The 18755-nt window shown below is 46.5% G+C and overlaps 1 protein-coding gene across 2 annotated transcripts in view; it reads right to left on the bottom strand.

Annotated features, from left to right (window-relative positions):
- The window catches only part of OSBPL10 (oxysterol binding protein like 10), a 283487-nt gene that overhangs the window by 27621 nt on the left and 237111 nt on the right, over window positions 1-18755 (bottom strand). For both annotated transcript variants that reach the window (XM_081283103.1, XM_081283102.1), the window contains one exon: window positions 8385-8534. In XM_081283103.1, the coding sequence (XP_081139229.1) occupies window positions 8385-8534 (150 nt within the window). The remainder of the gene's footprint in view (window positions 1-8384; window positions 8535-18755) is intronic.

The raw sequence follows: 18755 nt of genomic DNA, 5'->3' as shown, positions 1-18755 counted from the left end.
TGCTGAGTGACTTGTGAATTGAGTGGGCTCAAACCAGGTTTGCCCCACACCAAATCAGATCCTGTCAGACAACTTGGAGACCAAAGAAGTGACAGCTTCAGGTAATGACCTTCAAAAGTCTCCAGAAGGAATCCTGTAGCCCAGTCTACAACACCCTGTCATATCTTCATGAGACAGTCAAAACAGTCCTTGCTACACAGCATCTGCATGACATAACTGCCCAACTGTGTGACTGTGCAAATACACAGTGAGAAACATTCTGCAAAACAGTGAGCTGGACTCATCAGAAACGTCCCTGCTATGAAAGAAGAAAAACGGTGGAGGAGTTTTCTAGATTAAAGAAAACTAAAGAGACATGATACCCAACTGTCATATAATTTGGATTGGATCCTGGATTTTTAAAAACATAGCTCCAAAGAGGCAATTACTGGGGCAGTTCAGGAGAATTTTTACCACAGGCTCTATGTGCAATAGTACTGTGTCAAGGCTGAGCATCCCACACATGATGAATGGATATATTTCATATGAGTAATGTCTTTGCTCTCAGCAGACACTCACTTGAAAGGTTAGGGAGGAACCATCACAATATCTGCAGCGTCCTCTAAAAGGGTTCACTACAGAATAAGCGTACACCTACACACATGGCATGTGAGGGGTAGGGAGGGGGAGAGAGATGGAACACTAGAGAGAAATGGAAAGAGGTGGGGGAAGGGAGGTTGACAGAGCAGAAGGTAGAAGATGCACAGAGCACAAAATGATGAATGTGTAGACTAAGCAGGAATCCACTGTTTGATTCTTACACCTTTACTGTAGGTCGGAAAATGAAATAACCCTCCCAGGACTGCAGATTTCAGAGTAGGCTCAATGGAGCGGACCTAGTAGGTCTGGCTTTGCCAGAGCTGAAGAAAGAGCAGCCTACCTGGAGAGCTGTGGCAGAAGGGGGTCGGGGTGGGATGACTACCCTTTCTTATCTCTTGCCAGCATGTGTCACTAGTGTTTGGGCAGAATACCCGACTGACTTCAAGAAGCGGCACACGGACACTCGGGACGAGATGTCATCCTTCTCATTAAAATGGGTTTCCCAGTCTGGCCTGATTTCTTTCCCTCATAAAATCTCTTGGGACCCCACCCCTCATCCTTTTCTTGGATGCATCTGCAAACAAGTCATTTAATCATCTGGTTGATTCTTTCCCTTGTCTTTTTGGGTGGTGGACACTGGGGATACAGAGCAGAGCGCCGAGTACTAATTGGGCTGTCTGCCTCCGACAGAGGGTGAGTGATGGCCCAGCTGTTCAGACTCATGGCATCCAAATGGCCTAAATCGCTGCTGCAGATTTATTGAGCCATCAATAAGGACTGCCTTCTCTCCCATTAACATAATGAAGACAATGAACTACTTTGGAGAGGAGGGGGGGGGAGAGAAGGCAACCTGCACTAGGGACTCCAGCAATAATTACATTTAGAGTTGCATCAATCTAGAAGTAACTACTACACTTCAGTCTGGGCTCTCAGACTCTTAGCAATCTGAAATAAATGCTCACTCACCCACCTCACCCCACCTGCCGCTGGGAAGGCAAAAGAGTACAAGTTCCCTCCCTTCAAGAAAGAGCATGTCAGGCCCCTGAGAAGGACCACAGAGAGCAGGTGTAATTTTCTTCAAAGAACCATCACTCAACCACCTTGGGAGTCTTCTACAGGCTGGCAAACACCCAGTGCAAACTAGCAAGGAGACAAAGACCACCCACTGAGGTTCATTTATGTAACACTTTCAGAAAACCAGGAAAGTGCACAAAAATCCAACCTTACAAAATAGAGGGTAGATAAGTCAGCCTGCCAGAAGCTGTGGTTTGGGTTTGTTGCTTTTTTATTTAGCCAACCTGTCCCCAGGGTTTCCTTAATGTGCCCTTTACACCCATCTAGAATATCGTAAAAGGCATTTGTTAAATTTTTTTGAATGAAGGGTTTGAAATAAAATTTTACTTCCCCAAGAAGATATCTGCCATAGAGAGAGAGCTCTGTTAAAAATTATCCATTTATTTCTTCTGAATCCTGCTCTCCAGCCCACAAGAGGAAGAGCTTCATTCCTTGGCAGCTACCAGTGGGTGTCCTTGGAGAGTCCGTCTCTCCAAGATGCAATCCCTCAGCTAAGGAACAGGGGAGATCGGGATACCATCCTCCGAGGTTTTTCCTGAGTATCCAGCACCTTCCTAGAACATAGGAAATTCTCACTCTGTGCTGTTATTTAATCATGGATCAGAAACCTCATTAGGAAACCAGGGAGATAAAGCGAACCGAGATTAGACACAAACTTGTCACATAATATCTCAGTGACAACGTTGAAAACATGGCCACCCAGTGACCAGAACCTGTCTGGGCCTATTTCTGATGCTTCCATAGATAATCAATTAAGGTAACTGCTCAGAGGAAAAGAAGAAACCATTATATATAACAAGTTTTAAAAACTGTGAAATGTTTCAGACTGAAACTACAGATTTCATGCCACGGCACAGTACTCACATTGTACGTTATCTTGTATAAGCTTCCCAGAAACCTATGTAGATACAACTAGGCCATTTTACAGACGAGGAAACTGAGGGTTTTATAACTTACAATAGCTGAATAGGAGGCTGGAATGTGAACTGCCTCTGCTTGGTCCCTGTACTCCTTTTCCCCCATTCTCCCTCGAGCCCACTCCAGTCAAAGCCAAGTACAAGGGTCATTCACAGGTCCCATTCTTTAAAACTCACACGCAGCAATTTGCCACAGTTAATCACTCTTATGCCCATGAAACATGTCACGCTGCTTCCAAGACATCAGGCTCCTGTGGTTTCTGCCCTACTTCACCAACTGGACCCTCTTAATAGCCTTTGCTGCCCCCTCCTCCTCCCCCCACCTGCTGTACATGTTGGAGCATCCCAGGGCTCTGGACTAGAACTTCCCCCTAGGTCTCCCTCCCTCTAGAGGAATTCACCAGACACAGGGATTTGAACGTGATCCACACGTTGCTTCTTCTCAAGCCTATACGGGCACTTCGTCATGAACTGTGACTTGTATACCCAGCTGCTCACATGTCCTTTCGACTTGAATTTCCAGTGAATGGGTATGTCAAAGCTAATGGATCCAAGATCGCATGTGTGATAGCCCCCAACAACCCCAACCTGCTCTTCCCATACTCGTCTGCTCGGTAACATGGAGAGGCAACTTGTTAATTGGTGGCCTTCCATGAACCCCATATCTCCTGGAATCCACACTCCTACACAGTCCTCTTCAATCAGAATGCATGACTTACTTTACTCGACAGAGCAGAAGTGATCTTATGCCAATGTATGGCCTATGTCTTAAGAAGGCTCATCAGTGTCCACTTCTATCCTCTTGTGAGCCTGGATCCACCATTCAAGACATCTGGCTACCAACTGGAGAAAACTGTATAAAGAATCCATGGAGAAAGAGAGGTCTCAAGACTTCATGGTGGGGGCTAGGGATGTGGCTAAGTGGTAGGGCACATGTTCAGCATGGTGAGGCTCTGGGTTCAATTCCCAGAACACCAAAAAAGAAAGAAAGACAACTTCATGGAGAGAGGGGCCAGGCATTGCCAGCCAAGTCCAGCTCACAACCAACCCACCAACTGATGACAGGCACAAGAGTAACCAACGGCAAATCTATCAGAAGAACCACCTTGCTGAACTCTTCCTAGGTTGCACAACCATGAACAAATAAAACGGTTATTGTTTTAGGCCTCTAAGTCTTGGGGTAGTTAGTTACTAGTGATAGATAGTTGAAACAAACAGTAACTATTATTTTCTTACTTGCTCAGGCTAAAACCTTAGTCACCTTTTGGTCCTCTTTCTCTTGTGCTGCTCCTCAGGCTCATATGCAAATCCAGCTGGTGCTATCTTCCAAGACTATCCAGGATCTGCTTCTGCCACCATCACCCTTGCCCCTGCTGGACCCACCCAAGTCCCTGATCTCAGTCCAATTTCCACATCAGAGTCTAAAGGATCCTTTAAAAACACAAAGAAGGCCACATATTCCTTTGCTCAAAACCCTCCAGTGGCCAACCACATCACTCAGAACACTACCGAGTCTTAAAATATCCCCAAGTCCCTATGATCCAAGCAGTCCCCCTTGTCTCATCAACCAGGCCTCCAGACCACCCTACCCAGTTCTCTCCGATCCTGGCCTCCCTGCCCATCCTCAAATGCAGGGAGGACCATCTCAGGCCTCTTTTGCTCACGGTCCCCTCCACTCATATGGTTGACTCCCTTGTTTTAGTCTGGTCTGAACTCAACGTTTTGTGAGACAATCCTGCTCTGACCAGTGTATCTGAGAGCGCATGCCCCATTCCAGTCTCCTCACCTGTCACCAGTCTGTCTACCCACTTCCTGTCTCCCTTTGCTTGCCCTTCACTCTCCCTCTTGTTTCTTGTCTGTCTCCCTCCATCACTGCACAAGCTCCATCAAGGCAGGAGTTCTGAGTGCTCTGTAGCACACCCAGCATCCAGAACATACCTGGCATTGACAGTGCTCAATAAACACTTGTCAGATGAGCAGACATATTATTGCTAAGTGCTGCTTTTCATTTCTCTTCCTGAAAATGAAGTAAAAACAATCCCATGCCCCAAGCTCAACACTGTTTCTCACCTGCTCAAACCCTCTCACGGCTTCCCATTGCCCTTAGGATCACATATGCTTCCTTTCCGCACGGCTCAGCAGGCTCTGACTCTGCTCATCACTCCACATCAATCATACCACTCAGCAGCAGAGCCTAGCTCTGCCTTTCCCATGTGGTTCCCTCCCCCGGGAACACCCTTCCTCCCATTCATATGAGTCATCCCTCAGACGCAACCTAAATGCACACCTAAATGAATACCTTTCCTCCCACATCCACCTGCTTAGGACCCACTCAGAACTTTGTGGGGCCCAGTGAAAACTGAACATGGGAGTCCCCTTATGCAAAAATCGAAGAATTTCAAGGAGTGACAGCAGAGCTTAAATCAAGCATGGTGCTCTTCTGAGCATGGGGTTCTGTGAATCCCCCACAGGTCACTTGCCCATAACACTGGTCTGTTCAGTGACCGTGGTTAACTAAGGCAGATGCAGCCATGTGTGCCCAGGCTGATCTTGATTTTGTTAATGTGTCAACAAGTATTCTTGCTTTATGGAGAGAGACTAGAGCTTTATCTGTAACCAAAGACTGTTCCATCTCCATGAGTGCCCACCATGAGGCACTCCATTCCAGCTAAGACCTTCCATTGCTAATTTAGCACAAGCTTAGCTTAATGACATGGCAAGAGCCAAGAAGAAAAGAGGAGATGGTGGGGATAATGTCCTCAACCTCTTTATGATGCAAAGCAACACAAGCAAGAAATCCCATGGGACCACAGCAAGGCTGTCTCTTGCTCTCCTAGGTATTTCAGCTTGTCACATTTCCCCCTAGTTTTTGGAGAACAGATTCTTCTCAGCAAAGCCAGCTAGGCTAAAAAAAAAAAAAAAAAAAAAAAAAACACTCAGACTGGAAAATTTTTCTTTCAGGTACTCAACCAAGTTTTGAAGAAATGCAACACTTGCTGTTTTAGGAGTAGGGCCACTGCTCCACAAACACAAAGCAATCATAGCCTAATGAAATAAATATAAAATGCACAGTTTTAATCATTTCTTCATTTTAAAACAGGAGAGCCATAATGTAAAGCTGCTCAGCCCGTCATTAGAGTCCCCTTAGCATTTTATCATCCATCCATATCTGACCTAAAAATTATTTTGCTCTTAGCACCTCTCCTCTGTCCTCCAAGATTCTGGCTGAGTTTTGCAAAGTTTTAATACTATCCACAACGAGACCATGTTTTTCATTGTAACCCAGCATATGTGTATCAGTAAAACTAAAAGTCTCAGGAGCAGTGCATTCATTTTCTAATGTATGTCATGTTTTAGAAAAATCATCGTCTGCCCCACTCAATTGTTTTTTTTTTTTTTTTTACAACCAACTCATTAGTTAACTAAGGCAGATGCAGCCATGTGTGCCCAGGCTGATCTTGATTTTGTTAATGTGTCAACAAGTATTCTTGCTTTATGGAGAGAGACTAGAGCTTTATCTGTAACCAAAGACTGTTCCATCTCCATGAGTGCCCACCATGAGGCACTCCATTCCAGCTAAGACCTTCCATTGCTAATTTAGCACAAGCTTAGCTTAATGACATGGCAAGAGCCACAGTGTGGACACACCGACTTTAGCTTTTAGCTTACATTTTGTATACGTTATTGCTACCATAAGACCTTAACTCAAGTTCCATCTGTCCACACCATCCACAATAAAAACCAGGCAGTTTTTTTTTTTAAGACAGCCAAGAATTTTCTAGTAGGAAAGTGGTGACCATTGTACAGCTGGAAGATTGAAATTACAGGAGGCAGGACAGAAAGCAGATCTTCCTGGCTTGGTACAAAGACGGGGAACAGCCACACAGAGGGAGGAGAAGGGCAAAGAGGGAACTTCCTGTCTGGCATCCTCAGCGTGGGCCCACTGTTTTATTTAAAGTGGCACAGTCTCCCAGGATGTCAGGCACACTCACATCCACACCTACAAAAACATTTCAAATAAAGGTTTCTCTGTCATCTTTGAGGTTCCCGTCTCGTCTGCCTCTCTCCTATTTCTAAGTGGTCAGTCATCTTCCTCTTCAAAGAATTACACCCCTGGGGCTTCCCCCTCTAATCTCTGGCTTCCATCCCATTCTGAAGTGAACTTGTGAAATTCAGACCCTTCACCACAGCCAGACAAGCCAAGGCCCTTCAGTGGCGCCGACCACATCGGGTACACCTTCATTTTTCTGGCTGGCCTTTAGAACCCAGAGCCTCCATCCCCAGCAGGTCACGTCTGCCTGTTTCCTGGGTGCTGCTCTCTACACCACATGTGGCCTTGCTGTAATGTTTTGTAATGAAAAGAATGAGGACACACTCTCCAGGAGACCAGCTCCATGCCGGGTCCCCTGCATACCACCTCCAGTTCTCACACCTCTCTTGTAGGCAGTCGTCATGACAGGCCAAACTGCAAGATCCAGGCTCTCCCCACCATCTCTCAGTACCCCAGATGACACAGGACCAGCCAGCCACGTGCAAGGTTGCCTTTCCTGCTTGCTACCTGTGTTAGCGTTTTGCCATCATGACCAAAATACCTGACGAGAACTTAGAGGAGGAAAACTTTATTTGGGGCTCACAATTTCATCCCATGATGGGGGGACTCCATTGCTCTGGGCCTGATGTGAATCAGAATATCATGGCAGAAGGATGTGGCAGAGAAAAGTGTTTCAGCTTATGGCAGCCACCGTAAAGCAGAGACAGAAAAGCCAGAGACAAAATATAATCTCCAAGGGCACAATCCCAATAATCTTCCCCAGTGCCTTACCTGCCTACAGTTACCACCTAGTTATCTCTTCAAATTACTAATCTGTCAAATGGATTAATCCACTGAGTTCTCATAATCTAATCATTTCACCTCTGAACCTTCCTTCATTATTTAACATAAGCTTTCTTGGGGGACCTCATATTCAAACCATAATACCTTCAAGAACGGCTATGGCCCCGAGGTGAAGGAGGAAGCTTATGGGACCCTCAACCTGTCACCAACAGTTAGGATGCTGGGTTCTCCAGATGAAGAAGAATCCTGCATGCACTCGGCACCAGGAACCCACTCACTGGCAGGTTCATTTCTTCATGTGTGGACAATGAGATCTGGGTCACCACAAGGCTGTCCTTGGGGGCCAACTACAATGGCTAATGACAGTTAGCAGCAGGCCGTGAGGTGGGGGCGTGCATAGAGGCCTCGATTTCCATGTCCCTGGCCATAGCTAGCTCTTCAGGTCACTTAGTCTCTAGAACACAATGGGGCAATATCACCTGGGTGTTCCTGATCCTCTCATATGCTTTTTCTAATACTCCCTGCCTTGTGCAAGCAGCAGATCCTCCAGGAAGCCAAACGCAATGCTCTCCACTCTAAAGGTGGGTGTTCATGCAATAACAACCTTTCTGGCCAGGTACAGTGGCACACACCTATAGCCCCAGGGCTCTAGAGGCTGAAGCAGGAGGAATGCCTGAGCCCAGGGCTTTGAGCCCAGCTTCAGCAGCACAGTGAGACCCCATGTGTTATGTGTTATGTAATACTTGTGTTATGTAATATATTCAATACAGGTAATATATAGTGCACGTATATAACACATGATATGTAATATTATATACATACATATAAATTTTCCAATTAATCTCAAACATTTAACACTTGGAAATCAGTGCTGGTCTTTTCTCCAACTCACCAAAGTGAAAAGAATGGGTAAATGACCAGAAGGACCAGGGCAGAACCCAGACAACCGTTTCCACATCCAGCGTGGTCAGCCAACCTACCTTGGTCAAATCCATTCCAAGTTTAAGCTGTGAAATGAGGTGAAGAATTATACTGCGGTGATCCTCCATGACGCCCAACTCTGTCTCTTCCTTATCTTCATTGTCAGTTTTTTCATCTTCGGACAAAACCAATTCAGGGCCTGAGTTTGGCTAAAATGAAAGCATCATTAAAAATCACCAGCTGGTCTGTTAGAAGTTAGAAATACAGCATAATCACAAAAGGAGCCCAGGCTCAGGAAGAAGTTCTCTGTACACCAGGCCTACTGGCCATGGGCATAAAAAGAGACCTTCACTTCAGGCCCCATGCCTTGGCCATCGCACATGGCCTCTCATCTCCCCTTTGTCATCCCTGTGAATGACCCTCATGAACTAATGATGGTTCCTAACCAAAACAAACAAAAAGCCCCTTGCTTCCTGCTCTTCAAAAAACTAACCATAGCATATGGGCATGAGCCCCCTAATCTTGCCTAGCGCCAAAAACTATTAACTTGTATGACCCATGACACTTTATATAAGAGGTAAATTTTTCTGTTTATAAATAAGTACTGGATTCTCCTGGGACTAAAATTACCATATCTATGGAAAAATTTGCTCAGGTTATTTTGACTCAAATCAGTTAGGATAACTAGGGCAAATGCAAATCTCAGAATTGGCATTAATTTGAGAGGAGAAAGAAAATTTCAGAAAAAAACCTCTTGAAACTATGGGGATTCATATTGGATGTATATTCCACTTTCCTCAATGCAAATTTATGCATCTAATTGCTGGACTCAAATTCCAAGTGACATAGAAAATTGGCAAGTTAATCAACAAAATGTGCAAGAGGGACTTACTGAATATAAAAATCATCTAATACCCAAGTATCAAGAACTCTGGCCATGAGGGTAAAGCTGTCCTGGAATTCTGCTAGAAGTGACCCCATTCCACTGCTCCATATTTTCCTGTGTTATGGTACTTGCTTATCTGTAAGCAAAAGTACTCCACAGAACATTATAGATTTGTTTCCAGTTATGAATGACAGGTCAAACAAATGCAGGAGGTCAAAGGTATTAAATATAAAATGATACAGACTTGTCTAAAGTTCATGCAAAAACCAATGACTTATTAACCTCCTTAGAACATGCCATATCTAAAGAGATGTCTAATAAACACAGACTACCTTGATGAGCAAGGAGCTTGAAACTTCTCAGCCTAACACACACATGCTGGCTGTCCCTGACCAACACTCCAAAAGGAGGGAATCATGGTGCTCCTTCCAGCCTGGAGTAGGCATTTTTTAAATTTCAATGTAACAGACAAACTTCAAATTATCCTTAATCACCTCGAAAACAACCTCAGTTCTGGGAAGATGATTGGGAAAGGCCTCAATGAAACCCGCAAGGTTCAAGTGGGAGTTCACCTCCATTATGCGTCTGGTTCTCCAGCTTGCTCAGAATGGGTGCTACAGGACATCGCTGGCAGTCAGCTTTGCTAGAATATGCCGAAACACCTGAGGAACCTTTACCCATCCTGTCCTAGAAAAGAATGCCTGAGGGGAAGTTGGAGCAGGAGGCTGCTCTTCTCCCAACTTCCCTATGTAGAATCAGGGCAATCAGGAACCCAGCATCACAGTTGGGGGCCCAGAGGCTGCCCTGCTTCTCTGCCAGCTTCTCATTGCTACTCCCTTCTTCTGTGGTTCAGTGGTTATCACTACACCAAGGCCAATGTGGCTGTGTGTCTGAATGGCCAAGGCCAGGATTTGTCTGCCCACCCGACTCTCCCTGCTCTGGATTCGGTTCACCACGAGCTTGCATTTCCAAACCGACACCACTGGAATCGGAGAGCTCAAACACGTTTCCCAGTGGCAAAGGTGACATTAACCTCCCTCGATGGAATATCTTACATCTAATGAAGCTTTCAATGACTGAGATGTTTGCAATTGTCCAGCCTAACACACACACACATGCTGCTGTCCCTTACCAATACTCCAAAGAGGGATGGTGGTGACCGGAGTCATCAATCCCCTCATCCCAGGGCCAGTAGGGGCAGGACAGGGCAGTGCCTAGCATTCTGCTTTGGGGGACAAAAGAACAACAAAAAAATCAAACCAAACCATCAGGGGCAAAGTTGGGCTGTGAAATCCTTACCATCTCAACAAGATAGGTAAGTATGTTTCTAGTGCAATTATTCCTGCTTGAAATTAGTTGCTCTCACAAAAAAGACTGCAAACTAAATCAATAGCTCAAGTGAGGTTTGTGAAGCAAACCAACCATTCTTTCTTCCGATTTCCATTTGCCCACAAGCCAGTATACAGGGAGATCTTCATCCTTCCCATTCACAGCCACACTTGGTGTGACATGTTCACAGAGGACCATGCTCTGCCATCTACCTGTCTCAAAAGTTAAACCCAGCTTAGCCCCATTTAAGATCTTGCCACATGAAACCAAGTGCACTCACTCATGAGAACACACTTCTCAGGTTCCTACTTGAAATCAACTTCACGTGTCTCTCCCCCCACCCCCACCCCGGCCCACCCTCTTTTGGAATGTTCTTCTCAAAGACTGGCTTCAGCAGAGATTTAAGGCTGGTGCACAGGGCCCAGAGCTGACTCATCCAGAGTAACTGGTGTCCACAGCTCCTGGAGGCCCTGATGTCCTGCCAAGGGAGAAAAGCCCACGGGAGGACACATTGTTCCAGCCACACCAAAGCTCAGTCCATCTGCAGGAAGGGCAGAGCAGCCTCCATGTAGGTCCACATCTGTGTTGACAGGGAAGTGGGGAGAACCCAGCAGGCCGAATGGCCATGAAGACAGACACCTGTTAGAGCCCCCAAACTGCTCACCACTAGGAGGCAGTACAGGGGATCCGAAGACTCAGCTCTGAGAGGTTTTTAAAGGTACTCTTTTTTGGTCAAGGATCTGTTGATTCTTCTATTCTGATGTGGAATCCAAAGATATGAATATCTGTCACTCCAAGTGTTACTTTTGTGTCAGGTCCACATGCTCACCCACATCCAGGCCCTCCCTCCCTCATGGCATCCCACATCTCTCCTGTACACTTGCATGCCCACGTTCTCCAAATCTATGGATTTTCACCTACAAAGCAATAACATCAGACTGGAAGTGATTGAAGGTGGCAGAATGGTGTCTCTCCATCCCGGAAGAAAAATGGGCGTCCGAAATGGTTTCATAATGCTAATCAAATTTCTATGACTTCACAAAAGGCAAGCTCAGATTCCTACTCCCCCAGAGATCTTTACAGATGAGCCGGTCCAGCCGCAAAAATGTACATAGACGAAAAGATGAAATGAAATTAAAATTTTTAATGAGAAGCAGGCTTTGGAAAAATGAGATTTTTAATAAAAACAAAAATTATGACTCAATATTTCTTACCACACGAGCACCTCGGGGTATGTAGTGCTACAAATATCAAGTGACTCATGCCTGTTAGCAAATAGGGGGCAAAGCAAGTGAAAACTGATGGAGAGGAAAAGGTTTCATGGGGAGGTTAGGGGCTAATTTAGGGCATTCCCTGGTGGCCCAGCAAGGCTCCAAGCGAAGGCTTTTGACAGCAAAGGCCCCATGGACAGTTCTTAAGATACCTACCACCATCTCACATCTTATGAAAACTTATACATCTGGGCATTTTTCTGAAGAGTGTGCCCAGAGCTCTCCTTAGACTTGCAGAAAGGTCTCTGCTCCTCAGCTGACCTCAGGCCTCTTAAGAATACTTGGTGAGACCATGCAAGATATGGGGTGAGAACAGAGGCAAGCCCACACCCGCCCTTTACCACTGACCTGTTCGTCTCATCCAGGAGGAAGAGACGGGGCATGAAACTATGACCCAGAACAGAGCCAGAAGGGAAAACTGACTTGTGTTAGGTTGTACGGGCCCAAAAGTCTTCTCACTGGGGACATGGGTGAAGGAGAAACATTTATCATTGCTTTCAATGTTTATTTTTAACAAAAATCAATTCTTCAATACAAGTGCAAATTTCAAGCAAGAAGGAATCCAATCTTTTTATTGGATACATGTATGTAACTTAATTACAATTTAGGTCGGTTCCAGGAAAAGCCACCAAGCAGATGCTCACATGCAGAGTATACTTACTTCCCAGTGGTAGGCCTCACTCTGCCCCACACCCTCACAAGGACTCCTCACTTCCTGGAGCCTCACCATGTCACCCCTTTCTACTCCACCTGCTCTTCCTCCCTCGGTGACCTTGCCTTCTCCCGAGTCCTGGCCCGTAGAGAGCTAGGGCCAATGGCAGTTTGATGGATTGACTCCCTGCTGTATCTGTACATCCCAACGACCTAACATCTTAAAGGGCTGAATCCTCCTGGGTTAGACTTGAGAGACACCATGGTAGAGGCCTATGTTATGGCATTACCCTTACAAAGGTACTTTATGCCTTATAATGGGGAGCTCATGCATGCCGGAGCCCTTAAATCAGACATGCAGGGGTAAAGGACTAAGATGAGCTCCTAAAGTCATTTTTACCCAAGGAAATAAGCATCCTGAATAAGTATTCATTTGGTGTGTGTGGGGGGTTTTACTAGGGATTGAACTCAGGGGCCCTCAACCACTGAGCCACATCCCCAGCCCTATTTTGCATTTTATTTAAGACACGGTTTACACGAAGTTGCTTAGCACCTCGCTGTTGAGGCTAGCTTTGAACTCTCAATCCTCCTGCCTCAGACTCCCAAGCCACTGGGAAAACAAAAGCATGTGCCACTGCACTCAGCCTGAATAGATATTCTTGAACAGACAATATTTTCAGAAAAACAATCCTTTGATTTCAAGTGATCTGCAACTGTCCTGAATACCTCGTGCCAAGGACAGATAATACAGTAAGAATGGACGTCAAATTCTCTTCCAGCAGCGAGCACACTGCAGTTTGATCCACTGTAAAGCCTGGCAACTTCCTCCACCACCACGATACAGTTACCTTGGGAAGGAGGAGCTGGCATGAGTTGAGCTACACTAAAGAACCCTGGCACTGGACAAGACCCAGCATTTCTGGGTATTATCCTTAGAGGAAAATAGAGAAACCTAGCAGGTTAAAAATTTTCGGTAGTGCTAGGAATTAAACCCAAAGCCTTGTGCATTCTAGACACACTCAACCACTCAGCTCCACCCCCAGTCCTTTATTTTTTGTTTATTTTTATTAGCTATTCATGATATTATAATAATCATGGCAATCACCCCCAGCCCTTTAAAAAAGAATTTTAAGGTATTCTGGGTCACGGAAAGGCAGGTAGAAGGTATAAGAGATGACACAGCACCTTTCTCAGATATCCTCCAATGAGAGATTGTCACACACAGTAACAGCAAGGCAGAGGAACCCCCAGGGAACACCACACCCTCACGGACAGCCTCCCACTTCCACAGCTACACACCATCACAGGTGGTATGGCCACCAGGGCAAGGACACTTTTTATTCACTAGGGACTAAGTTGAGAGACGCTGGTGTGCCCACAGATGAGGGGGGTTCAAGGAAAAGTTAGTGTGAAACAGACATGGATGGAGGCCAAGGGCCACTGCAGGATCAGGTAAATGGGGGACAAAGGTGATAAAACCCGCGCAGAGAATATTGGAAGAGAAGTGAGGGGACCTGAGTGTCTAAGAGTTATACAAGTGCCCAGGGACCAACCAGCGAACCGATATTCAGTTACTACTGTTGACAACATTTACAGAACTCATCAGGCCAGGGACTTGGTCCCTTTCCTCTCTAGTCATTTTCGTTGCATGTCAAACCAAATTTTCACAATCATTACATAATTCTACAGCGTATCTTCACATCAGCAGTATTTTACATTCCAAGAAACCCCACCAAACAGCCCAACATCATGAAAACTGGCACAGTCGCATCTGAGGACCCGTTTCCCCTCGTGTACATTCCAGTAACATCGGCAAGGCCAGGCGTGACAAACTGCCAAAGCTCAGCAAGTTCCACCTGGCTTTCCCACGCACCCTGGTGCCCTGAGAAACCCCTACCCCATGAGTACCCAAGTGCAAGGCATTCACTATTACATGCTTGAGAAGGTGATCTCAAGGACACAAAGACATACAATTTGTCCTATGAATGAAAAATGGCTGTCCCCATCCACCTACTGTCATGCTCATTCTTAGCACAGGCGGGATTTCTCCTCTGGAAGGGTTTCTGTTGTGCCTGCCTCTAAGTCCCCCAAAATGGGCCATCCTTTCGAGGTGGAGGGTTTTTCAGTTGTGAGGAAGGATTCTCCCCTTAGGTCAGAAGTCATGCCGGGGACAGATGCCGTGAATGCGTCTTGGAAGGGGTCTTGCACAGCAGTTGCCCCTGGGCCCTGATGCAGGGCAGCTGTTGAAGACTCCTGTGCATGTACCACCCTCCGTGTGGAGTCTCTTCCGATCCAGGTGACTCACTGTGCCCTGAAGGCCACCACTATTATTTAGGGGATCTTATGTTGCCATTTGGAGGTAGGTTCAATGGAACCCGATGGACAGGCTGGCTCTTAATCCTTGACAGGTCCGAGTGTGAGCAAGCCCACACAGCAGGCTGGTCCCCACTGCCATTTTTGGAGATGCTGAGTTGGTTGCCATTGACATCACAATCCTTCTGCTGCCTCCCAGTGGATGAGCTGGCCTTCTTGCGCTAACCACACATACACACACATTTACCACACTTGGCTCTCATAGACTGGAAGGACAGATGCTCTTCCTGAGCAAAAGGGCCGACCTGCAGAAAGGTTAATTTTAAATAAAACACACCCTGGAAGGTAAAAGGAAGTCACTTCTAGGGAGGGGAGAGAGGGGGGCATTTATCATCAGTCAAGAACAACAGGAACAATTATCCCAAGGGGATGGACAGGTGTTCCTTTAAAAGCATTTGAGGGAAGCATTCATGGGAAACAGCAGCGTGTCTGTCTCACTTCCATGTATCTGCTTAGAAAACAGACTCCAGTCTTTTTAAAAAAAAAAAAAAACAAAAGGGGGAAAATGATCAAGAAGGCATAAAGAAAACCAAAAGGCCAAAAAGGAAACAGGGGAGGGAAGGCCACCAACTTGCACTTGTGGCTCTGCAGCATGCCAGGGACGGTAATGACAGCCAGCATGCAGGATGCAGGATCTGGCAAAGCCAACAGGCACCTTCTGTTAGCATCAGCCTGCAGCTGGGGAAAGGGAAGCGTCCCAATAGATGCAAAGGGCCGACTGGGTGCCACACGCGGTGTTAGGTACTTCACAACATTACCTCAAGGGGCAAAAGGCTGGCACGTGAAGAACAAAGCCAGCACTGAATTGGTGACATGGCCAAGGGCTTCCCGAGAGCCAAGCTGTGTGGAGTCGAGGATCAAGGTCCCCACGGCCCTAATCTGGGTGTCGCACGAGCAGTCTAGATTACAAAAGCTTGTTAGCATTGGGATAAAGGTCATGACAAAAAAAGAAAAAAAAAAAAAGATGAACACCAGGCTTCAGGGGACAGTGAGCAAGAGGGAAAGCTCTGAGCTGTGTTTGAAGCCACCACCTTCCACCTATGAGGCTGGTTCGGTCTCCTCTATGCAGTGGAGATGGCACAGGCCATGTCTGAGAAGTCACAACAAGACAATGCATGTAAGGTGCCAAGCCAGGGGCTGGTTCATAGATGGACAATAATGTCCCCGTGAGGCCTGTGACTTTCATGCTGGGTACACCATGGCATGTTGTGGTGACACTGCCCACACACCTGCCTCCCCCTGTGGAGCTGCAGCCTCCTCCAGCAGCACCCCTCGGGAAGGTGCATGAAGCCACCCCAGTAGTTCCCCCAGACTCTGAGGGCTCTGGGGCTGCAATAAGCCACTCTCCCCACACAATTCAGGCCCTGATTATAAGGCAGCATCACTCCCCAGACCTGGCTACACCAGGAAAGGACAAACACAGGCAGCAACACACATCGACGGTCCCAAGAGGACTGGCTATGGTCTAAAGGTGACAGGCACTGTGGACATGAGTAGCCAGCCACAGTTCCCTAGAATGTTCAGGAAAGCTAGGAAGAAACTCCTTGAAGACCCTGATCTAGCCTTTCTGGAGCTCTGAGGAGAAGAAAAGCAATGACTGAAGACAGAGACCTAAGGATGGGGCGCTAGAGGGCGAGCAGGCACCGAGTTACTCTCCTCTCCGCCACCCTGGATGCCTGTGAGCGAGGAATTGCAATAAGGATATAAGGATGCCTTGGATGGGGTCTCTATTCAACCAGCCGACCTTCTAGAGGAGCGCCCAGACCTTTCTTTCTTCCTCCCAGTCCTGGGTCACACTGGCAAGTTCCAACTCATCCTTCAAGACTTAGTTCAACCACATTTCACAGGGGCAGAGGTGGAGCCTCCATCCCACCAAGGAACTTGGGACACACCCCTTCTGGCACCCCTCAGCTATAATTTATGCAGTGTGCTCTAACTGGACCAGGACTGTCAAATCCCTTTCAATGGACAGACATCAATTATTCAGTGCTGCCTAGGCGAGGCCACGGGTTGAGAGGCCACCTCCAGGACTGAGGGGAAAGACTGCCGAGTGACCAGTTAGTATGTGGCAGGAGTTGGGAGGAGAGGTGGCCCATGGTTGTTGGCCTACCCGGATCCAAATGACCCCGATGACAGGAAGCCTGTCTGACTCAAACCCTCATTTCTAGGATCCCAACAGAAAGGATGGTTTATAATATAGTCAATAAAACTTTTCAAGCAATGAGTGAATAAAACTAAGTAAAAATAAGGGAAATTTAAGTGCACACACCAAACAAAATAAATACCCCACTTTAAAAGGTCAGCCACAAAGAGCCACATGTTATAAGTCCGTTTAAGTGAAATATGGGCAAATCCATAGAGTCAAAATAGATTCATGGTCACCAAGGGCTGGGAGGATGGAGGTCATGGGGAGAGAGCTTAAAGCGTATAGGGTTTCTTCTTGAGGTCATGAGAATGCTCTAGAGTTGGCTGTGGTGGCGACACCTGTGAAAACACCAAAATCCGTTGAATGGTGCACCGAGAGTAAGTTCTACAGTGTATGCATCATCTCCATGAGGCCTTTATTTAAATAAAGTGAAAGGACACACTATACAAGATCACACAATGAAGGCCAAGCAGAAGGTGATCAGAGAGGCTGGTGCAGAGGAGACCAACTCCAGCCCAAGGCCACTCCTATGCTCAAAACCCTCCTTTGAGGCTGGGATTGAGGCTCAGCGGTAGAGCGCTCGCCTAGCACATGCGAGGCCCTGGGTTTGATCCTCAGCACCACATATAAATAAATAAGGGTTTTGTGTCAAACTACAACTAAAAAAATAAGTATTTTTAAGAAAACCCTCCTTTGTTCAGAAGAAACTTCAATGTCCTGACTGTGGCCTATGGGCCCTATGGGATGGGATGCTTCCCTATGGACTTCTAGCTTCTCTCCTGGTTTATCCTCCTCACCCTGCCAGTCACCTTCTATTCCTGGGTACATAGATGATATGCTCTCCTCAGGGTCTTTGCATCTGCCCATAATTGTTCTTCCTCCTCTGGGTCTGTGCATGATCTGCTCCCTTAAATCTCTACTCATGTTGCCTCACAAGTGGACTTGCATAGGCCCACCCACATCCTGGTCTCTTCTGCTATCACCCCTAAGGCCTCAGGCACACAGTATACGACCTCAAGTCTTCCCAGGTCATGGTTCATCCCAGACCCCTCCTCCTTAGACTTCATGTGGTCTGTACCACCAGAACATTCTTCCCCAAATGTCCTCATCTCTGATCAAAAGTCTTTAGTGGGGGCTGGAGATGTAGCTCAGTGGTAAAGCACATGCTTAGCATGACCAAGACCCTAGGTTCCATCCCCAGCACCATATCCACCCCCCAAAAAGAGAAGTCCACTCAGCCCAACATTGAAAGATTCTCAATCTGACCTGGGTCACAAACCCCCCACATCCCCAGCTCCTCACCTAAATTTCCTCTTGCCTAGACTGACAACAGGATGCAATGGGCCTTCTATTCTTGGATCCATATACAAGGGTTCAACCAACTGGGATGGAAATTCAGTGTGGGGAGAACATACCTAGACTAAATATGTCAGACTTTTGTCTTTATTCCCAAACAATAAGCACGATTTACATAGCATTGCACTGTATAAGTAACCTAGAAATGATTTAAGGTACACAGGAGGATTTGCAAAGGTTATGTGCAAAATACTGTACCATTTTATACAAAAGGGACTTAAGCATTCATGGATGGAGTCCTGGACCAACCCCCTAACACACACACCCACACACCAATACCGAGAAAGGACTATAGGTATTTCTCATGCTATGCTTTTCACCGTCCAATAGTGGTAAACAGTCACACGCAACAGTCGCTTGTAAAATTAAATAAAATCCTAATTACTGCACTTGTGGAGAAAGGGGCCATCAGCAGTTC

The sequence above is a fragment of the Spermophilus citellus genome (assembly GCF_964194105.1).
Source record: "Spermophilus citellus genome assembly, chromosome: 3".
NCBI classification, from domain to species: Eukaryota; Metazoa; Chordata; class Mammalia; order Rodentia; family Sciuridae; genus Spermophilus; species Spermophilus citellus.
The sequence above is the reverse complement of the archived record's forward strand: the minus strand, read 5'-3'. Positions and strand labels throughout refer to the sequence as shown.